Source organism: Hemibagrus wyckioides, linkage group LG23 (genome assembly GCF_019097595.1).
Source record: "Hemibagrus wyckioides isolate EC202008001 linkage group LG23, SWU_Hwy_1.0, whole genome shotgun sequence".
NCBI lineage: Eukaryota > Metazoa > Chordata > Actinopteri > Siluriformes > Bagridae > Hemibagrus > Hemibagrus wyckioides.
The window spans coordinates 14,944,936-14,958,329 of NC_080732.1; the positions used below are offsets into that span (position 1 = coordinate 14,944,936).

General features: G+C 41.3%; 1 protein-coding gene across 3 annotated transcripts in view; it reads right to left on the reverse strand.

The window, feature by feature from the left end:
* Positions 1–1,179: 1,179 nt before the first annotated feature.
* Positions 1,180–13,394, reverse strand: part of fam171a1 (family with sequence similarity 171 member A1) — a 37,143-nt gene continuing 24,928 nt past the window's right edge. For 2 of the 3 annotated variants that reach the window (XM_058376305.1, XM_058376307.1), the window contains exons 5-8: positions 13,083–13,259; positions 4,665–4,784; positions 4,416–4,530; positions 1,180–4,154 (exon numbers count right to left, since the gene is read on the reverse strand). In XM_058376305.1, the coding sequence (XP_058232288.1) occupies positions 2,564–4,154; positions 4,416–4,530; positions 4,665–4,784; positions 13,083–13,259 (2,003 nt within the window). In that variant the 3' untranslated portion in view covers positions 1,180–2,563. The remainder of the gene's footprint in view (positions 4,155–4,415; positions 4,531–4,664; positions 4,785–13,082; positions 13,260–13,394) is intronic. The other variant, XM_058376306.1, reaches the window with a different exon arrangement.

The following is a 13,394-nucleotide window of genomic DNA, read 5'->3' on the forward strand; positions in this document are numbered from 1 at the left end:
AAGTAAAAACAATATGTTTCTGTCTTTGGAATAAGTGAATATACCAAAATGTTCTTGTACTTCTTGATTTTCCACTGGCTCCTGTTCATTTTGAGGTTTGAAATGAATGATATCCTGAATTTTATGGCGCTGTAAATACTGCATAGAGAAAACATCAGCCGTCATGCTAATACAGATCATTGCACTTAAAAAAAAAAAAAGAAAGAAAGAAAAAAAAAGCAATCAGTATCCCCCTGATAGTGACGGCAGAAATGTGCTGCATTTACTTTTCATATTAGAATATATGAATATTTTCTATCTGGTGTGGAAACATTTCCAAAGTAATCAATAACAGTAGGAAAAGAATTGGGGCCAGGGCTGTGGGTTGGGTCGTGTGGGTGTTCGGGTAGCTACATGAGGTTCTATTGCCATTTCCATTAGCTCACCCAAACTGGACCGCCTGAAAAAAGAGCAGGCCACCAGATTTGGTCATCCAACTCGAGTTTTGTTGTCATGTTGTGTATTGTGAGATGCTTTTCTGCTCATCACAGTTGTAAAGAGTGGTGAGGGATGTGGGGGAGTGAGGGATGTGGTAGCTTAGGGGTTAGGTCAAATCCCAGATCCACCAAACTGCCACTGCTGGACCCCTGAGCAAGGCCCTTAACCCTGAAAAGTTGTATAAAATGAGATAAAAAGTCGCTCTGGATGAGGGCGTCTGCCACATGCCAGAAATGTAAATGTAAAGAGTGTTTATTTGAGTTACTGTAACCTTCCTGTTAACTTAAGAACTTAACAAGACTCCATCTTCAAGGTGTTCACAGCAGAAACATTGATCGTGAAAATCTGAGTAGATCAGCCTCTTCCGAAATCCTCCAACCAGCCCATCTGGCACCACCAACCAGGTCCGAGTTAACGTCACTGAGATCAGACCGTTTTCCCCTCATGTTGATGTTTGATGTGAATATGATCTGAAAGCGTGGATCTGCATGGTTTTATGTATCGTATTCGGTCACATCATCAGTATATTAGATTATTGCATGCAGTGTGACTGAATCCGAAGCAACGATGGATGGAGAAATGTTCCAGTGCAGTTACCCGACATGAAGACAGTGGATTAATAATTCATTTGCAACAGGTGTTTAATACTAGCACTGATTTTTAAAACCATAAGTAGCTTTAATTAAAAATGAAAAATGTGGCTAATTGGACTCATTTATATCATAAGTGACCGGTTCAGACATTCAAAAGGAGATTGTTGAGGAGTGATTGCAAAGTGGTTATGTCACAAGGATAGATTTCATATTCATACAATATGTGACAGACGCACGCACGCAAACACAAAAACACACAAGCAAACACACACACACACAAACAAGAAAACACACATGCGCTCACGCAAACACACGCACACATACATACACGCAAGCAAACAACACACACACACTCAAATGAGCAAACACACTCACACTTATACATACAAACATTTGGTCAAGAACTGACAACCGTAATAAGTGACACAAACTCCCAAAACACGCAAATACACACTCTGAAATGTGCGCTCGTTCTCCACAGGGGGAGAAATACACAGTAGAGACACTTCATTCATACACAGTACACTTACAAACACACACAAGGTTTATGGACTACATTTAAAAAAAATACAAAAAAAAAAATGAATAAAAAGACAAAGCATAGATATGTAATAGGATCTAATCTGTGAGGAGACGTCGAGGTGAGGATTGTAAATTAACGCATCTGCTACATAGGCACTTCAGACAGACGGGGGGTTTTACAAGTAAAGAGAGGAAAAAGAAACTACTTCTGCTGAATAAAATGGTCACTTAAAATGTGTCGAAAATCAAAAACAGTGAATACAACAACAAACACTCGTAATACACGTTCAAATAATAATAAAAATTAAAGAATAAGAATGGAAGCAATGCATAGCTGTGAGTCTCTAGTCTCAATGGGAATCAGAACAGGAAGTTCACAGATGTTACAGTGGATACACTGACTGGATTATTGTACTGAGGGGAAAATACTGCATTCGATGGATGCCCAAGATTCAAAACCCGACTGTGATGCATGACAAAAAACCAAAACGAAGCAAACACTCGCTGGAGAGACTGAAAACCACAGGATGCAAAAGACTCAGTCACAGATACGTTTAAGGAAGACTTTCTGCTAAATCCAAGACTGAGGGGATTTTGTTCAGCTAAGTGCTGGGACACGGAGGACGAAGACGTGATTAAACATTTACTGTGGACGAGACGCAGTGCTCAGTGCTGTATGCTGCCAGTTGAAGATCCTATTGCTTACCTGAACACCAGCAGCAGTTCATAAAGCTAAACATCTCACATTCACATGATGGCTTGTCGTTTGCAGTTTCTTTTGAAAAAGGCATAGCTGTTGTGCATAAATGTGTTTAGCGATTTTTGTTCATACGCAAGCGAGTTCCTAGAAGCCATCGTCGGTTTGAATCGCTTCGGCTTTTCGCGCGTTTGCGTAACGTGACGTAAAAGTCAGACCCGAAATCCTTCAGCCGAAAGGCTGCTACACAGGTAAAAAGGCTAAAAGTCAGGGGTCATTTGAGGTTAAAGGCAAGCAGTGGCCTCTCCTCGCGCTTCTGCCACGGACTCTTCTTGTTCTCATCGATGTCCTCGGGAGCAGCCAATCCGTCTGGAGCGCTGTTGCTCGAGGGGAGATTAAGGTGCGTTTGGGCACGCTCAGTCCTCACTATCTGTTCCTTGTCACCTCTTGACTCGTCTTCCTCCTCTATGGCGGGATCTGGGAGCGGAGGAGGGGACGGGAGAGGAGGAGTGGGTAGCAGTGGAGGTGAAGGAGGCATTATAGTCTCTTCCTCCGTCTCAGATTTTGGCAACAAGGGAACGAGTGAGTTTTCTTCCGGACTGCAGGCAGGAGTTTGGCTCTTACTCTCATTGGGTTCTGAATGAGCATTGGCATTAGAGTTAGCCTCCACAAATACCAGAGATGTGCATGCGACATTGGGTGACATAACCGGAGCCTTTTCCTGAACTTTGGCCTTGCGGCCTGGCGTGAGGTCACTAACATCTACGCCTGAGTCCAGACTAGCATCGTTGCTCCCCACAGAGTTTATGCCATGCGCTGCCCTCTGCAGATCGATGTAGGAATGGCGGATGTGTGCATTCGAGCGGCCGTCCAGCGACACAAACCAGGCTCGTGGGTGTGGGAGGGGCTTCCCACCCCTCAGCTCCATTAACGTCTTCTCAGCCAGTAGCTGATCTTCTCCATTCATCTGCACCACCCCAAGGGCTGCCTCACTTAGCGAGTTAGGGATAGACAAGGCTTCAGGTAGCGCTGCCGACCACTCATCTACTGTCCCTCCTCCTGCCTCCCTCAATCCTGCTTTCCCTTCCTCTACCCCTTCGTCCGTGCGGTCCCCCACTTCCCCTGCTTCGGTTTGAGGCTGATGAGATGCGTTAAGCTCTGCACGGATGCTCTCGAGCTCGCTCCGCTCATCTGATTGGAGCAGAAGAGCTTGTCCTGAAAGAGGGTGCGTCCCAGGCAGCCGCATATAATGGGCGGGGATCAGCAAAGTGGGCCGGCCTTTCTGATATCCAGCTCCGGCCTGGCTTACTTGGAGCTCAGACGTGCAGCAAAGCAGCGCTCCAGGGCCGGGCAGAAGGCCTGGTGGGCGTTCCAGCTGATCCACTGAACGTGAGAGCAGGAAGTCAGATGGACGGTGGTCCGCCCCCAGATCCCTCTCTGGCGAAGTTGTGGGTGAAGTTGTGGATGGAGAAAGGCGGAGCTCGCGTGGACTGGCCTTGCTCTCCGAGGACAGACGGCCAGCTGAGGCGGCATGGTGCAGCAGATACGGAGATGAGGACAAAGCAGATGTGTGGAGAGGATGAACGGTCGAGGAGACGACGGAGGAGTAGCTGCGGTGATAGTCACGCTGGGAGTGACTCCCAAACACGTTTCGAGATGATACCAGCTCATTGGTGGACGAATCGCGAGGGGCGGCTTTCAGCATGGGTGTGTGCAGGTCTGGTTCCACCCCTACGTGGTCCAGTTGGACCTCGTTGATGAGGTTGAGGTGGGACATGGATGTGGCTTGGTCTCTTTTGGAGCTGTCTAGAGATGAGGTCAGAGTGTACTTTTGATGAGCTCGTCTTGAACGTGAGCACTTTCTTCTGGTACACGTGGACATGGGAAATATGTTAGGATATGTTAGATAACATCTCTGATGTTTACAGTTACACCAAATATTCTTCAACCATTCACCAACTAATAATGAATATACGTGGATAAGGGGCTAAGACCAAAATTCTATGCCAAGTATAAACAGGCTATTAATATAAATAATACTCAATGAACATTAAATACTTTGTGCTAGATGCACATACAACAGCAAAGATACAGAAATGAATGATCAGGAAAGGAAAATCACACACCTGCAGTAACAGAGCAGAAGACAGAGGAGGAAGAGCAGGATGAGGGCCATGCCTCCCAGTATGGCCAAAAGGAACACAGTGTGGTATGTGCTGATGTCCTTTGCAACCACAGGACCTGGAACACACACACACACACACACACACACACTACATTTGCAAGCAAATAAACACTGCTAGATCTTCAGCAAGAAAGGTAAATTAGCTGGCTGTCATGGAGCGCAAGAGACCCAGAGAGAAAGTGTGTGTTACCTGTGTTTATAGGAGACATGGCTGCGACCCAGTAACCGAGCTGAGAGGCGATATAGGTGAGGATGAGTTCACCTCCCCCTTCTCTCTGTACGTAGCCCAAACTGCTCTTCAACCAGGCTCCTACACACACACACACACTTAAATGAACAACTTTTATCTATATCCTTTGGTGACTTCAAGCAGTTATTTTGGTTGTATAGTACTTTATTGTGCCTCCTTGAAACGACTATAAAGAAGAATTCCATTAAAAAAAAATCATCCTAACTTCAGTTTTTTGCCTTTTTTCTCATGTTTCTGAGAAAGTCCTGTGAAAAGTCTGGAAAGCTTAAAGTTTCAACTTCATCCCTAAATGTGAAATAAATATCTCCTTACAGAAAAAAGTTACCAATGCTATCCTAACCTAAAAACCATGTGGATAGCTTCTGACCAATTAGATTCAAGAAATCAAGCCTACATTAAACGCTAAACAGAAGGTATTACAAGTGGGATGTTTGTGTTCCGATAGTGTCAGTGTTTGCCCTTAGTTCACATGATATACACTGTATTGCCAAAAGTTTTGGGACACCCCTGCAAATCAGGTGTTGTTTTTCAGGGGTTGGGCTTGGCCACTTAGTTCCAGTGAAAGGAACTCTTAAAGCTTCAGCATACCAAGACATTTTGGACAATTTCATGCTGCCATCTTTGTGGGAACAGTTTGGGGATGACTCCTTCCTGTTGAAGAGCGAGTTTGGTGTGGAGGAACTTGACTGGCCTGCACAGAGTCCTGACCTCAGCCTGATAGAACACCTTTGGGATGAATTAGAGTGGAGACTGCAAGTCCCATAAACACACTCCTAAACCTTGTGGAAAGCGTTAGCCAGAACTCACAGGTGATTGTACAAGTCTTCTAGTAATTCATAAAGATCACCACTATGTGGCATCACTGAGCTGTAATGACGTTAGGCGTCTGGTTGGCTTGATGGAAATCATTGTGTGATTTGATGTCTTTGCAGTATGTGACCCTTGTGTTTTTCCGGTTTAATTATAAACCAAAAGAGGAAAAAAAAAATTAAACAGAAGCTACAATGCTGATGTTTGGTTGAAACCTGGATTGGAAAAAATACTAAGAAATTATTCTTGATTATAGATAACGAGTTAGAATCTTCCTGGATGAATACATTTAACATATCCAGACTAAATAAGTAAGTAAGTAAGTAAGTAAATAAATAAATACAAATGTAAAAGTAAAATAATTGCTAGTTTTAGAATTATTAAAAAAATTAAAAGTAAACTACACAGTTTGCTAATAAATTAAATAGAAGTAAAATATCATGTGTAATACATAGAATTTGATTTGATTTACAATCATGTTAGCTACACTGCAAAAAAAAAAAAAAAGGGACGTTAAAATATCTTCAATCCAGACAAAATCATCTTCTATTTCTTATTATAAGATTGCACTAAAGCAAATAGAAGATTTTTAACCTTATTCCCAGGCATATTTTCCTATGTTTAAGATTTAAATCTATTTTTTTGTATTCTACTGCCAGATAAATTAGCTTCTTTTTCATTTCTGTCTAAAAATGAATGCAAGACAATGCAGGGATTTAAAACAGAGTATAAACAACGTGCATAGAAATAGACTTAATCATTTTTATATTTGTTTTATTGACATTTTATAAAAAGAAATAGATCATTTTGACTAGATTTAATGTATTTTAATGTCCTATGATGTTGTTTTTTGTGGGTAAAAGGATAGATCCTAACCTAACCTTGCATTAGAACAGAAAAATGGCTGATTTTGTTAGTTAGTAAGCAAATTATTGACACGCAACCTGCTTTTCAACATCAGATCGAGTTCATGGTTTATATAAGTCTATGCTTCCTTTTCCATACTGAAACGTTTTACGGGGGTAGGGTCGGACCGCTCGTCTTCAATTTCCACACCGCAGTCTGTTGGCTTATCCATGCTTTCTATATTAATGGACCTGATGGATGCGGAGCACATTTGATTGATAAATAACACAAATCACTGGCTGGATGACAGAAAGAGGCGACGTTTGAGATTTCCAAGAGCCTGAATAAAAATAAATAGTTCTTTTTTCTTTTCTTTTTTATTTTCCTGGAAATGCAATTCACTAAGAGTACAAGTATATAATTTCAATAATAAGAATAATATATGCCAAAGTAATACTTGCTAAGTATAGTAAAGCAACAGAGTACAATTATGAAGTAAAATTACAGACCGAACACAAGCAGTCAGTTTAACGGGGTAGAAAGAATCACTGGGATACATTGAAAGAACGAGAGGTTTAGTGATGCAGCATATTTTCCGCGGTTTTCCACCACAGCCGGAGTCTCTATCGATTGCCATTTGACCTGCACCGACTCAGCAATCCCTCCACACACACACACACGCACAATGACACTGCAATACACAAGACAGCAGAAAACACTGCACAAGCATTTGCAACATCGATCCAATTTTGCTGATGAAATGAAAAAGAAACCTAGAGAAAGTTTTTCTATTATTTTAACGTTAACCAATCACGGCCGCTCTGCTGTGTTCAAGCCTGCTGTTAAACTGTTTTTAGAACCCACACACACACACACACACACACACACACACACACACCAGAGGCAATGATGTCACATCATCCATTACATTCAAAACAGGACTTGTTAGCTGTGATCTAATGCAGAGTGCATTGTTTTTAATGAGCTTGAATTTTCCATTACATACCCGGTTCTTTAGTAAAAAATCACTGAGATATGACTAGTATTAATTTGGAGATTGTGTAGCACACGGGATTTGCTTAATACAACCTAAAAACCTAGCTGTATAATGTGAATAATACGGGTTCGAGAAATAGCATCGCTTCATGTTCATCCAAAAGGCGGATTCGTATCGTAGCATGAATGTGACTTATCAAAAATTATATTACACTATATCAAATATACTGTTCAGGCATAACATTATGACCACCTGCCTAATATTGTGTCGGTTCCACTTTTGCTGCCAAAACAGCCCTGACCCGTCCTGCACTGTGTATTCAGACACCTTTCTATCAGAGCCAGCATTAACGTCTTCAGCAGTTTGAGCAACAGTAGCTCGTCTGTTAGATCGGATCACACGGGCCAGCCTTCGCTCCCCAATTGCCTTGGCTGCCCATGACACTGTCACCGGTTCACCAGTGTCCCTTCCTTGGACCACTTTTGATAGATACTGACCACTGCAGACTGGGAACACCCCACAAGAGCTGGAGTTTTGGAGATGCTCTGATCCAGTCGTCTAGCCATCACAATTTGGCCCTTCATCAAATCCTTACGCTTGTCCATTTTTCCTGCTTCTAACACATTAACTTTGAGGATAAAATGTTCGCTTGCTGCCTAATATATCCCACCCACTAACAGGTGCCATGATGAGGAGATTATCAGCGTTATTCACTTCACCTCTCAGTGCTCATAATGTTATGGCTGATCGCTGTATCTGACAAAATAATTTTATTAAACCGAACATTCTACTTAACGAGTCCTTACTGTCAACAATGCATGTGTGTGGTCATGATCAGAGCAAGCTTATTATGTATTAATACTTTTTCACAATCTAGCATTATATCAATCCTCTGTACACTGAACAGCTCTTTAGCTTAGTGCAATGCGTATCCTAAACAGAGTAAAATAATATCTTTATGTGAACTTCATCAGAGCTTGGAAATGCTGACATGCTCTATTCGCATGATCCAATCTGTTTAATAGCCTGCAGTAGTTTTTATATTTATTACATTTAAAGATGCAGTTTGTAACTTCTAGACATGTAGAAGCACATAAATATTAAACATATACATTAGAAAACTTTTTTTTTTTTTTTTTTTTAAATTATAATAATTCCAAGGCTAGAAATATTATTCATTTCAGGCTTACATTTTTCTGGCCCTGAAATTAGCTCCGCCTCCAATGCTCTTTTGAGGCCCCAGCAAAGAGACTGGTGTCAGTTGGAGGGAAGGGATAAGTGTTACGACAAATCGCTCCTTTAATGCTTCTGATCTTTAAATTAGAAGTAATTATTTGAAACATGACAATGAAACACTTCATGGGAGGTGATTACTACTGCATCAGTAATCATATAGGCACATGCACAGGCCTGTGTAAAAACACACTCACATGGAAAGTTGGCTTTAGGCTTCAGTGTGAATAAGATCACACAGCAACGCCCAGCTGGACAAAAGGCCTAATGTCACGCGAACTGACACATTAATCACATGCGATTGTGTTACATTCACATGCTCCAACAGTGAGCTTAACCATGTTTGCCTACATCATCAGCACGTCAGCGTCTGGGATCAAAAGGCTGTAATCAGATACTCGTGGCATTTCTTTCCTGTGAAAATGCTTGGGCATGAGCCTAAAGCTGAAACACTCAAGCTGAAATTGAGTTAGTGTCAGCTTTGTTGTTTTCCACCCCTTCCTCCTCTCCTCTCCCTCTGTTTATCCCTGGCTGCTAAGAGACAGTCTAACAAACGACCCGTATTACAGAAGAACCCCTGTTGTCCAGTCTGTCGGTCCACACTTTTCATCCTTCCCCATCTATGAACAGCTCATGTAACTCTCCATATTGCTTTCAGTAAACGTATTGCTTGGAGTGATATATTGTAAAATCAGATTTAATTGCTAGACTGAATTAGGGACAGTGCATCAGTGATCGAGGGCATAATGGCAACTGAAAGATGCATTAATCTATAAACAATGACTATTCTATCAGATCTCAGACTCCTCAACACTTATAGACTGGACTGATAAACACACACACACACACACACACACACACACACTCATTTATACATTTTTGCACTGTCAGCACATTATTTTCTTATATTTTTTTGACTTTATACTGGTTGGTGTCATGCTCTATACTGATCTTTATATACAGTATCTGCCTTGTAGTTTACTGTATTGTTTGTTTGCACCGTCACTCGTCTTGCCCTGATTGCACAAGGCTGCACTTTACGTCAATAAGTTAATTTCCTTTATTTCTCTTTATCCCTTAGTTCTGTGTTGTCTTATCAGCCCTGTGTCTTTATGTTCCTGGAGGAACACTGCTTCATTTCACTGTGTACTGCATTAGGTATATTTACATTACAATATAGTTACATTATTTACTGTCCAGTATCACCCAAATGAGGATGAGGTTCCCTTCTGAGCCTGGTTCCTCTCAAAGTTTCTTCCTTATATCATCTCAGGGACTTTTTTCCTCGTTAGGCTTGCTCATTAGGGATAAATACTAACTTAACTTTAAACTTTTTCTATGGTTCTATACTTCTTTAAAGCTGCTTTGAGACAATTTCTATTGTTAGTAGCACTACACAAATAAAATAAATTGAAACTGAAATTGAATATTTGGTAGAAATGACAATAAAAGCCTCTTGACTTGACTTGACTTGACGTCCCTCCCCTTTCTGCTCCAAAATTTCGTAATCCGAGAGAAAATGACCACCTTATGCCGTCAGGATTCTGAGAAACCAAATGCAGATAAACAAATTACCAGATGTGAGAACAGAGATTGATTTTTCAGACATGTGGTCTTATCAAGAATTTACAGCATCTAATTATTAGCATTGCTAAAAATAAATAACAAGCTGAAATTTTGGGCTACTGCCATAGACAGATACAAGGACTGACCCGCTGCTGTCTGGTCATTTAAATGTAGTTTAAATACATTTAGTACAGGATCAGCCAGGATCTGATTACAAACCGAATTGATTAGACTTGCGTCCAATTCTGCTATCCAAACACTTAATCCATTCATGTTTTTGAGGAAATCGCACTTAGCCTGCGAAATTTTAGACGCCTTCTAGGCAGACTGACAGTTTTTACCGTCAGGTTTGTAAACTGGCTCCTTACCTAACTTCGCAGACAGATGCCATGACATGGTTATGAAGTTAACAAGAACATTTTATAGGCAGCCAAAACAGATTTTTCGCTACGGTCGATGTCTAAGGTATGATTGACATTTCACTGCATCTTTCGAGCGAGGACATGAGCATTGGTTAAAAACGATTAGCCAAATAAAGTGAGATGAGGAAAAGAGGGGGGGGAAGGGGGCGGAGCTTCCCGAGAGGTCCATTGGGTGACACATTATTGAGTAAATCCTTACTTGAAATATATTTATTCTTTCTAAAGTGTCTTATTAGTATTATTTCTGAGTTTACTGTGCTGTCCAAGTCCTAGTCCTCTCTGATACTCTTGCGTTTCCCCCTTGCTGATTAATAATGTATTCTCTTCCCGACTCTGCATGTATAAAAAGTTGGCAGATTTATACGCAGTACACTGTATCAGTCCTGGCCCTGCAGTTATCACCATCCTGCATATTTGTTCTTGTGTATTTCCTACTTCAACCCACCCAGTTAAACCATATTCAGGCTTGGTGGTTAAATCTGGTTCTGAGTAGAGAGAAGGGGGTGGAAAAACAATGCACAAACTTTATAATCAATGCAGATCTACTGACGAGGAACATAATATGTACACCTATTTACACACATCACCTTCATTAATTTGACTATGCAAAATGTGAATAGCGTGGTTTAACGTCCATTTTTGAATTTTCGTTACAAATCACACGAAGCCTGCTTAAAACTCTAAAAGCTAGGTTTGCATATGAAACCAGGCGCAATCCAGATTTGACCTCCTTTACATGAGAGTTTAGTAAAGGGCATTTATGGCACAATGAGACATTGGAATGGAGCGTTTTTTCACGCCAAGCCAGAAAGAGATTTCCAGCAAAGTTTTTGTGTGCCTTTAATCAACGGCACACACGATGCCAAGAATTTCTCGGTCATTGTTAAATTGACCAGATAGAACAATTATGCCCATTATTTTGACTTGATGTCAGCAACCATTACATATGTTGCTGATCTTTTAACCACGTTTTACATGCTTACAGCACATGAAAATGTTTTTGACGTGCACTGAGAATGGCAGCACTTGAGTCTGTGTGCGTTTTCTTTTGCTACCAGAGCATGACAAAACCAAACAGAGATAATGATCGTAAACTCTACAGCTGAATGATTCCCTGTCTAATCACCTTATCAGTGAGCTCCAATTTCCCCAAAGAGCGGACACTTCCTCGCTGGATATGTAACAGACCTCAAGAAAAGCCGAAGCGAAAGAAAATGAATGGTTTAAAGAATTGTGGTTCGCACGACAGAGGAATGAAAGCAAGAGCGAAAACAGCAAAAGCGAAAATGCTCAACTGTACAGTATTTGTATTCACACTGTAGCCTCAGTCCTCTGCCACACTTAAAGTACGACATCTTCCGCGTTGATGCTTTTCAGCTCACCACGGATGTAAAGAGTGGTTCGTTGAGTTACCTTTGAGCCTCCCTCTCAAAAATCTGACCATTCTCCTTTGAGCGTTCTCACGTTGTTTCCTCATGTAGAACTGACGGGCGCTGGATGGTTTGGTTTTTATATTCCCACACCATTCTGTGTAAACTGTTTACATGAAAATCCTAAAAGATCAGCAGTTTCTGCAAAGCAACCCATCTGGCGCCCGAAAAAAAAAAAAGACCATTAACAAAAGCTTTTGAGAAGCTTTTGATGATCGGACAGCTGCATGGACGCTCATGTGTGCAGGTCTTAATAATAAAGTGTCTGGTGAGTGTACTGTATATAAGAAATAGAAATTGAATTAGAAACAACAGCCAGGTTCCGCAGGTTCTTTAAACAGATTTGTCTGGATTAAAAATGAAAAAACCTTGTGACTTGGATATGATTTGGTCCAGTGTACCATTTCATTATCGAGTATTATGTTCGTATTAACAAGGGTTTGGGTTTTTTTTTTTTTTTTTTGCCTGCTCAAGCCTACAGTTTTTCAGTTTTATGGGAACAAGATAAAAAAAAAACCCTAAGAAAATAACTAAAAATAATAATTACAACAGTAAAGTGAGAGACTACACCAACACGTCAGCACATGTTCATTTCTTCAGTAACTGTTTATAGTATAAAAGTGATGAAGAGAGTGCTTCAGCTTAAAAAGATCACACACACCCTTTCTGTGTGTGTGTGTAAGTGAAAAAAAAAAGGGGGGGGCGGTTGTACCAGCCCCAAAGCACCATTGAAATGATGTTGTTTACAACAGTTCCTCGTGACCTGGCTGACCTTCTGGTTCCACAGTCAGAAAATCATCACCACCTTTGTATCGAACGTTTTAAAAACATTCCTATCCTGCTCCCAGCCCTAAACCACTTTACACAACTTATCCTGCTGATTAGAAGATGAAGGGGACAGGAAATCTGGTGACTGAAGGGCTCCATCTTTCCTTTATTCACATGCACACACCAACACAAACAAAGCATAGCAGGCTGGTAGCTTACCATAATGTTTTGTAGAACACTGATTGTGTGTGTGTGAGTGAGAGAGAGAGAGCGTGTGTACACTCACCGAGTTTGGGATCGAACCTCCAGGCAGGAATGTGGTCATTCTCCTTCAAGCCGCAGTTGGCAGGGAGAGGAACGCTCACGCTGATTGGCTCGTTGACGAGAAGCTCCGCCCCATCGCTTCCCAAAAGGTGAACGCTGATGGCAGCTACAGGGGTCAGCTCAAACCTTCGGTTGCTGCCTACCAGTGATAGAAAGACAGAATGAGACAAGGGGCTAAATAAAAAGGTAAAATTGAGTGTGTGGATAGAAAGAGAAAACGTAAACGGCAAGAGAATATAGTTTAGCTATAAGGTACATCCTAAAATAATGACTC